The sequence below is a fragment of the Pinus tabuliformis genome, chromosome 3_2, assembly GCF_031772625.1.
Source record: "Pinus tabuliformis cultivar Carrire ecotype Pingquan chromosome 3_2, CPIR1, whole genome shotgun sequence".
Lineage (NCBI taxonomy): Eukaryota > Viridiplantae > Streptophyta > Pinopsida > Pinales > Pinaceae > Pinus > Pinus tabuliformis.
In genome coordinates, this window is record NC_142302.1 from 536586246 (window position 1) to 536596382 (window position 10137).

The 10137-nt window shown below is 33.0% G+C and overlaps 1 protein-coding gene across 2 annotated transcripts; it reads left to right on the forward strand.

Annotated features, from left to right (window-relative positions):
* The first annotated feature begins 4242 nt into the window (after positions 1-4242).
* Positions 4243-8668, forward strand: LOC149181640 (WRKY transcription factor 72A-like). Of its 2 annotated transcripts, XM_089418370.1 has the most exons (5): positions 4243-4845; positions 5434-5592; positions 6059-6568; positions 6691-6804; positions 7628-8668. In XM_089418370.1, the coding sequence occupies exons 1-5, from the start codon at positions 4534-4536 to the stop codon at positions 8444-8446; spliced, it is 1914 nt and encodes a 637-aa protein (XP_089274496.1). In that variant the 5' UTR covers positions 4243-4533; the 3' UTR covers positions 8447-8668. The 2 variants fall into 2 exon arrangements, with proteins under 2 accessions (XP_089274496.1, XP_089274497.1); XM_089418371.1 differs by lacking the exon at positions 5434-5592.
* Positions 8669-10137: the final 1469 nt, after the last annotated feature.

The following is a 10137-nucleotide window of genomic DNA, read 5'->3' on the forward strand; positions in this document are numbered from 1 at the left end:
GGTCAAACGCCTTTTTTGAAAATAGATTAACACCCACAAAACCCTTCACACATTGAGAAACTGTGATCCAGAAATTCGATTAAGTGGAATTATGACACATCAAAATGAAATTCCAATTCCACTGTGTTAAAAAAGTGTAGTTGAAAATTATTTTTCTCTTAATTCATTAAAAAAAATTAAAAGTATATGGAATTTGTTTTTGTATAATAATTGTTTTACAAATTTTATAGTATTTTAATAATAATTTTTTTATTATTATTTGTAAGTTAAGTTAAACAGGTAATTTGTATTATACCAATTTAAGAAATATTATATGAGATTATGTAGTTATGTTTATTGGATTTTTACCAGGGAAATTAAATCAATAACATAACATTATTGTATTTGTTTAAGCAAAAAGTCTAAAACCAATAAAGAAGAGTAAGTTTTCAATACGAATAATTAAGAGTATTTTTAATCATTATTTCCCATAAAAATATTACTAATAAGTATAGACCTATACAATTTTTGTTTAATAGGGGAGTCCACCATCATGGTTAGTGGCCATGTGTCCTTATTTGACTCCACGAATTTCAATTAGCAAGTTTTTGTATCATTGTTTTTATCTTGATATGTAAGTTTTTCAGTTGTTTTTGAACATCATCCACGTATAGCCACGGGGCTTCACTCAATGAATCTTTGACATATTATGTATGTTCGTGGGATACTAAACAATACCCTTAATTTGACTACATATTGGAAAATACTTCTTAAAATCACATTATTTAATCCACTATCTATAAGAACCCAATACACTTTCTCAATTTAAAAAACCCCTAGTTTCACTAGATATTGTAGGTATCCATTTTTTTATTAACATTTTTTATACCCTTTTATATTTTTTCATTAACTTTAAGCTTCATTTTTTGTACCTACTAATAAACCCTTTACAAACTATTATATGCTCAATATATTATGTCATATTTTCCTCAAGATATATCCCCCAATATGAACACATGTGGTATGTTATTGCTCCCCTAGTGAAGCCTCGTGCATATAGCAAAATATCATGCTTCTATTCTAAGTGTTCCACTAATGTTTTTCCTAGAGTTTTAAGTTGCCAATAAATGTCAACAATTTGCACGTACATGATATTCCTCTTTTTCGTGGTGCTTGTGTCTAAAACCTAGTTTCCAATGTGCTCCATAACCTCTACATCTACAATAAATCTAAGCTCAATTATGGCTTCCCTCTCATCTTGGCCAATTTCCTTTTGAATATTCAGAGCAATGTTTCTATGATAGACATTGGATAAATGTATGTTTCCTTCTATGTCCGATAGGTAGATGGAACATTGTTGTTGATGCCACCCGTCCTACCATGAGAACCTATACCTCAAGACATGGAGTGTCATCATGATATGGAATCGAATGGACATAATAATTGCTTCCATCATCCTGTCACCTATTTCAAGTTGTGCATGAATACTAATTGTGTACTTCTGCCAAGTCGAGGGAAGCACTAGGCTCCTTTTGATTTTCATGATGATCCTTCATTATGCAACTTCAACCAAAATTAATGGTATTGCGCCATGGGGAATATTATAATAATAATTATTTACTTGAATGGGTATCATTTATTGGGTCAAGGACTCTTCACATGTACCATGAGGAGTTTGATATAAATGTTGGAGCATGTACGAATTATGAGGAGATAAATAAGGATCAAGATAGGGGTTATCAATATAGAGAAAACATGTACAACTCCTAGCTCTTTGCATAATTGTGTTCCTTTGACTAGTTATTTTTCCATCACGGGAGAAATAGGGGTTATATTTTTAATCCCTCTCCAAATGCAAAAGTAGTGGGCTAGTGGAAGGTGATGTAGCATCTAGAAAATATGGTGGTGATGGTTTCTTCTCCAAGATCATCTCCTATAGTTCTAATTTAATCTTCTTATTCAATTTTTTTCTTCTTTTGAACTTTATGTCATTTGTTTTAGCCCTCCATAGTTATATTATTTATACTTCTTTCTCACATCTATCTGAAAATGATATTGTTAGATTGGTTCCTCTTATGGGATGGAAAATTATTATTGGGCCTTGCATGTCTCATATTAGGTGGCAAGGCCTTCTTCTGTCCCTTTCTACTACCCATTTTAGTTGGGTGTTGTCATCAACTCCCTATGGCATATTGTTACTATGACTAAATTGGGTAATGAAATGGTTTTAGAGTCCAATAAAAGAGTGCCCAAATCTGGGAAAATGCTTGAAATTCCACTCCTCAAAAGTTTCCTTAGTCTATCATAATATCTAGAAGGATGCCATGAAGGCAACCAAGGATCACCACAAATGGCTTTCCATTAAAGTGAAAGAAGAAATGGAATACTTTCACAGCTTGGTTTTTTAGAAAAAAAAAAAAGAAGCTTTCAAAATGCCAGTTTGACACTGAATTTGAGGGTAAGATATATAATATGGGATTTTACATTAAAAGGGATATCAAATCTTCGAGTCCATAAACTCTACTAGCTCAACAAGCCTTTTATTGCCCCAATGGTGGATGGAGGAAAGGTAACAAACAAAATCCATCTTCTCTTGAAATCTCTTGATGGATAAGAAATTTGAAATCTCTTGATGGATAAGAAATTTGAAGAAGTATTTAGATTTGTATTATGTACTACCATCACAGTTTCTACCCCTAGGGCAATGACATTGTACAAATTGAGTGCCTCAAGGTTTGGAGCGTATACCATCCAACTCTATTATCATAAATGAAAACACCATGTTACAAGAAGACACAAAGGACAGGTATAAACACACACATCACATTATTTATTGGGCAATATAATTAGGAGCAGTCTAACTATTAGAATTTTTTGCTCATTTTCACCATAATCCAAAGATACAATTTTTTGCAAGATTGTGAATTTTACTTATTTAAAAGTGCCTAGTCTAACTAATATATGAGATTTGATTTTCATGGTCAATTTTGCCCAAAATTTGGTAGATAAATTATTAAGAATCATAAGTTTAAGTTGTTTAATTTGCCAATTTCAAGTGTCTCTAAGGATTTTTTTACAGTATTGAATCCATTTATCTATTGGAAAATGCATTTTAAATAATAGGAAATTAGAATCTTACTCTAAATTGTATTATCAAATTTCCAAAAAAAATTAAAATCATATACTTTGAAAAACTTGAAACATTCAATTTCTACATATTATACAAATTCAATCTAACAATTCGAAAAAATCCCAAATTTCAAACAAAATTAATTAAAAAAAAATACAAAAAATAAAACCATTTAACAATTAAAATATTACATACAATTAGATTTTATCATAAATTATTATCTCACTAAAATAAATATTTTTTTATAATGAAGTTTGCTTCTGTTTTTTAAAATGCCATCAATGCCTTTTATACTTTATTATTTTATTTATAAAGTTTCAAAATTAAAATACTTCACTTAACAATCAATTTTACTTTCTGCATTTTGATGCGGATTTTCAATTTTCTATTTGATAAATCCTAAATGAAAATATTATAATTTAAATATTCCTTTAGATTATTATTATCATTATTATTAAAATATTAAATCAATATATATAAATATAATTTTATATAAGACTTTTTTTTATAGAAACAACTTTTTCATGGAACGCTTTAATATATAATTTATTAAATATATTTACCGACTTTATTTATATAAAATTAAAAGCGACCTCTTAAATATGAACTTGGTATCAACTACCCAAGTAAGACAAATTATTTAAAAATAATTAATATAAATGAATAAAGAAAAAATGATTATTCAAATCATATCCATACCTATCAAAGAACTTTCCATCCACGGACTATGTGGGTGGTATTGTCGGTAAAAGAATTGACAAATAGAAAGGCGTCCGCCATTGGTAGAAGAGGTCAACGTTTCTGCACGTCTGTCCACATTGGGAAACCACAGATAACTATCCAAATTCCCCTCCGGGCAGTTTACTGTACATGTAGCGGCGCTTATGTTCCTTTTTAGGGCAAGTTCCACGGAATGTGAACATTATGTTAATCTCGTTGTACCCGCAATTTTTGAAAAATTTGACCAAAGCTTACTTTGGTAGTGCATGCAAGTGTTTTTTTAATTAAATTTTGACCTTAGTTTTGGAAATTTGTACAATTTTATTAGGATGCAAAAATTTAGATTCCACATCGAAAATTAATGTACAAGTAAATGGATCATTCATATTGAGATGGGATCAGTTCAATTCAACTAAAGATGTGATCCCTTCAATTTAGCTAAAGGGAAACTTGTTTCTGTGATTCACAATTTCATTTTTAAGATTTCGCTGCTCCTTCCTTCCTGGTGAGGATCCAGTAGCTCTGTATATTTCTGTGCAAGCTTTCAACGGTGACCTACATATTGCGGATTCTCTTTTTGATTTAAACGAGAATATGCTCGAGAAAGTCTCTGGTTTGGGTTGATAATGGCTATGGAAACAGATCAGTCAGTCTTGGATGTGAGGCATACTTGTGAGTAGAAAAGCCCTTTCGGAGAGGAGTCCATGAAAAGTAATTGCAATCCTGGACAGAGCATGGCCATGGAGGGAGTTACAGAGATTGATTTGACTGTTCAGCTGCAAGATCAAAATCGTGAAGGGTATGAAGGCTTTGTGTTAGATTTCAAGAAGGAGAAGACTGATATATCACCGAAGAATAGAAATAGCAAATTGGTGTACAATTTACAGCCATCTGTGGAAGAGCGGGGTGGGGCTGCGGAGAATTCTAAACAGATTCATGATAATTATCACAATGATAAACCTGATTCATCAAGGATTCCTACGCCTTTTATTACTAGAATCAATCAACAAAAGAAGGTAAGATTTATATCTGATTATTTTTGGTACTACACCAATTTAGAAGTAATAATATTTTGATATCAATTATTTATGAGTTACAAGTGTTTTTGTCAATTGGGGTTATTTTAGATAATGGAGTAGAACCATTATTATCTTCTTAAACCAATTTTGATACTTTTATGATGGTTATAATGGTTTAAAATATTTTAAATGAATATAAATATAGGATATTTTGATTTCAACAACTTCATTCAACTATCATAAACCATCATAAATATAAGAGAATCTGGTACCAACAACTTCATTCTTGCCATGGGTGAAGTGCAAAACAATATATTGTAGGAAAAAAAAACTCGCGTCGTCGAAATATGGAGCCTGGTCCGACCCACTAGGAGAAACCCTTCGAAGGTCGAAAGAAAGAAAATCAGAACACACTGAAAATTACTCAGATCCGAAACAAATTGATGGTTCCCATTAATGTCTAACAAGTTTCAATAGTGTAGATTCTAACTGGTAGTGAATCGTTGACTGTAATTTGATCTCCCCAATTGTATTTCAGTATATAGATTGTATGATTGAATTATTTATTTGATCTTCTGTGAACAGATTGAAACTTTACAAATCGAAATGGACCGAATCAAAAAGGAAAATGATAATCTGAAAATGGATTTGTCTCGGGGACTAAATAGTTGTCATAATCTCCGGATGCATATGTTCAGTTTTATGCAGCAACAACAGCAAAACAACCTGCAACTGAGAGAAGAGGTGAGTTTTTAACATTACCTAGGATGGCAAGTCACTGACAGTCTAGAATCATGCACATGACATTGCTGTTGCAGTTGGATTAGCTGAGATCCTACTTTTTTTTGGGATGTAGTTCTTCCAAATTCATTACAATGAAAGTTTTGGCTGAGTTTTGAATGGGCATTTTTATATGGATTTTTGATTCTAGGAATATTTCAGAATCAGATTGACATGGGTGCGGTCAATGTCTCTAAATTCTGGGATTTTAAATTCTGGGATTTTAAACTAATTAATGTGATTTATCATCATAGAATCACATGAGTTGATTCTAAATTTCTTTTAGGTGTGATAAATAAAGAAAAACTACATCAAAACATTATGAATCACAATCACTGAAGCTTGAACTCTGAAATACAGTTATAGGGGCCATTTGATCGAGATAAATTCCATTAATGCATTTGATAACAATGGTTCTTCTGTTATTCAGGATCTGCAACGCCCACAAGATGAATCACTACTGGCACTCTCTCTCTGCACAAACCCATCAACTAAACGGTGCAGTAATGAAGAAACCACCCGAAGTGCAGAGAGTAGAAAATTGCAGCTTACTGAAAACCAGGAAATACAAGTGAGGTCAGACAGTGTCGATGGGGGTTCGGTAGAGAATCTCAAAGACATAACCCTATCTTTAAATGTTATGGATGAAGGGACGAGCCGAGAATCTGGTGAAGGGAACCTTTCCACCAGAAGTGATACTCCTACTAGATCGGATGGCGGTTTAATAAAGATGGACTGCATGGATTTGCCAAATGCTGAAAGCCAGGCATGTCCTCCTAGCCCTGAAAATGGTTCTCAAGTTAAACATGAAAATACATATGAACAAGAAGGTGGATCTTGGCCGCCAAACAAGAAGGTGGATTTGGGCAACAACTCAGAAATTGCACCCACTTTGAGAAAAGCCAGAGTTTCTGTACGGGCTAGATGTGAAGCACCAACAGTAAGACTCAGATCCCCAGCATTTTTGTTTGGAAATTTTCGGAGAATATTCTACAAATTTCTTAGTAAAAGTATCATTTTTGATAAGATTTTGACAGCATTGTCTGACAACTGATGTTTCAGATGAACGATGGTTGCCATTGGAGGAAGTATGGTCAAAAGATATCCAAGGGCAATCCCTGCCCTAAAGCATATTATCGCTGCATAGTTGTCCGAGGATGTCCTGTCCGGAAGCAGGTTAGTATAATTTGAGTTCCTTTTTATGTGAAGGCACCCTGCAGTAAATTAATAATTGCCTTATTACTGTGTATTTTATATCTTATTTATTGATGATCACCTTACTTTTGGTAGGTTAGTATAATTTGAGCTTTTTTCATGTTAAGCATCATGTTGTAAGTTAATGATTGCTTTATTAATTTGTATTTTATTTATTGATTATCATTTTCTTTTTATTCAATGAACAAGACGTAAAATCAATAAACTAATTATTAGTTTGGCACTTAAACCACTTCATGCACCATACACTAAGATAATGATTAGCTTAATGTCTTTTCATATTGTTAATTGAATCGAAACAAAGTGATATTCAATCATTTTCTTCTTATTCAATGAACAAGACGTTAAGTCAATAAACTAATAATTAGTTTGGCACTTAAACCACTTCATGCACCATACACTAAGATAATGATTAGCTTAATGTCTTTTCATATTGTTAATTGAATAAAAATAAAGTGATATTCAATGGAAAAGATAAATTAGACAAAATGAATTCATTAGCTTAATGTCTTTTCATATTGTTAATTGAATATAAATAAAGTGATATTCAATGGACACTATAAATGGGACAAAATGAATTTGGAATAAACTAAAAATCCATTAACTTAATGCCTCTTCATATTGTTAGTTGAATATAAATAAAGTGATATTTAATGGACAAGATAAATTGAACAAAATGAATTTGAAATAAACTAATCCTTAAGACGTTTGCCCTGAGTAATTTACGACTACATAATTGTTTAATTTGTTTTGAGTTAGATACTGTTTTTCTTACTATATGCAGGTACAAAGATGTCCTGGAGACATGTCAATACTAGTCACAACATACCAAGGGACACACAATCATCCTCTTCCAATTGCTGCAAGTGCCATGGCCTCCACTACTGCTGCAGCAGTTGGCATGCTTATGTCTGGATCAACCTCCAGCCTCGAATCGATGAATACCAATCCATACTTCCCAGGGGCCGGCAATAGCAGAATGGATCAATTCCTGGCATCCAATCCTCACATCACCATCTCAAACGATTCATTTCCCTCAATCACCATTGATCTTACAAACAATCTCAATTCACAGCCAAACAGACAGTTGGGTACTGCTGGATCAGCAGGAACTCCATGGGCCACCAGCTTCCCCTCTCATTTTCGATATACATCGGTCGGGCCGAGCTTGATTTCTCATAACAGTTCAGTAATGGCTCCTGACCATTCTTGGACACCACCCACAGGCTCAAATCTCTGGAATAATAATAACAACAATGTCTATTACAACCAAGCTCATGCATACAGAGAACCTTATAATGATCTCTCTAGCGAACAGTTCCAGCAACGTCCACCTCCTGTTGATCCTTCAAGAGTGATTCAAGGAGCTTTATCAAGGCCTTCAACCCATACTTTGATTCAGAATATTGTGGCAGATGTAGCTACAAAGCGCAACAATTCGTCCGGATCACAGCAAAATTTAGCTGATACAATCGGTGCTGCAACTGCTGCCATTACATCCCATCCCAACTTCACAGCTGCCATTGCAAATGCTATCACCTCCATTATCAGTAAAGGCACCACTCAAGCTCACTCTGGATCAAGCGATCGAGGATTGCTATGAACCAATGGTGACATCAGTTCCCACACTTAATAAGTCACAGACCGGTGGTATTATGTGTGCCCTTTCTCATGCGACATTGCAACATGTCATGGTGAAAGCGAGATCATGACAGGTTCTTGATAGGTGTTTTGAGGAACATGAAAAAGATTGTCATATGTATAATTTAGTGACTTAATTTCCACAATTTGATCAGTGTTTCCACTTATATAAGGAGTAACTATTAAAAAGCTATGCTATTACGTTGAAACTGTTTCCCGATGAAGCTTTTGTTATGCATATTTCTAAACTATCTATTTTATGATTTATATGGATATGTGAATTCGACTTAATATTAAAAATAAATTATATGAGTAACCCTTCATATATACATACCTATTTTATATTATTTGCATTAGTGTAACTATTGTTTATTAGATATGTAACATATTTTCTATGCTGAGTCATGGACTAAATAAATTATATTTTTTTTCAAAAATAACAATAATCATTATTAATGATAAAAGAATTAATATATAATTTAAATATATATAAATTTTGAAAGAAACATGTAACAAGATTCTTGATCATGGAAATTTACCCATACTTTATCCACCACAACTTTATTATTTATCATTTACACTCAAGTTTGAATATCTGGCTCGTTTCTAAAAATGATTATAAATTAAATATTTGTTTTTGGGCCTACTTTGTGTGGAGTAGTGGGACTTACCCTTTTATCTCTACACAAAATTTAGCTCTACACAAACTATAGCTAGGGTTATTCCATGTGTGAAAGAGGATACTATGTCCAAATGTAATTCTCATGCTTTTACTTAGGAAGAATTGTAGGGGAATTTATACTTATGTGATAAACTTTATTTTTCAAGAAACAAAATTTATTAATTTTATTAGGGGAAACATGTATGTGCATATATTAATGTCTATAGTCTTGTACATAACTCTCCCTAGTTCGACAATCTTACTAGGTCTAAAATTACTAGAAGTAAGCCATGCGTAGATGTAAAGCATGTGTTGGGCTAAAGTTTTTGCGAAAGCAAGACATGTGTAAAAGCAGAGTTTGTTCAAAAGTAAAGTATGTGTGGAGATAAATCGTGTCTAAAGGTAACTAGGTAGGTTCTAGTGCACCACACAAAGTGGGGAAAAAATAGTCTTTAGCTCCGCACATGTTTTTCTTCTGCATAAACTTTGGCTCTATAGATGTCTTACCTATGCTCACATGTTACTTCCACACTTCTTAGTTTAAAATAGAGATACTTAAGGGAAATTGTCTTCTTAAAGCATCTAATGGAAAACATGAAAGAGTTCACTAAGGAACTTTGGAGTTGTTGGAGGTCAGCTGAAGGTTTAAAATAGACATAACATATCCTATTGTACATTGCTCACCTGTGGGAGGATTTTTTACGTAGGGAATGAGATACTTGTAGAAATTATAAGCAACAAATTATGTAGAGAGTCGTCTTTAACTTCTTTAAAGTTAGACCTAGTAAATGGAAATAAAAGGGAGGATTTTGGTTGATGTTGCAATCTACTATAGACCTTTGTGTCCCCATAGGTATTCAATGCATATGAAGGCCCAACGAAGAGTTTCTTCTTTTCTTTAGGGACAAGCTAAGGACACTCGATGTGGTTGGTCCCTACATGGGAGGGGATTTGGGGGTTGAAAATGTTTTCTAGAGCAATATCTAATTTTG

Bases quoted from the DNA above. Each gene is read 5' to 3' on its own strand.
- LOC149181640 (XM_089418370.1), top strand. From the start codon at position 4,534: ATGAAAAGTAATTGCAATCCTGGACAGAGCATGGCCATGGAGGGAGTT. The intron at 5,593-6,058 runs GTGAGTTTTTAA...TCTGTTATTCAG, and splicing joins ACCTGCAACTGAGAGAAGAG to GATCTGCAACGCCCACAAGA. The intron at 6,805-7,627 runs GTTAGTATAATT...TACTATATGCAG, and splicing joins GATGTCCTGTCCGGAAGCAG to GTACAAAGATGTCCTGGAGA.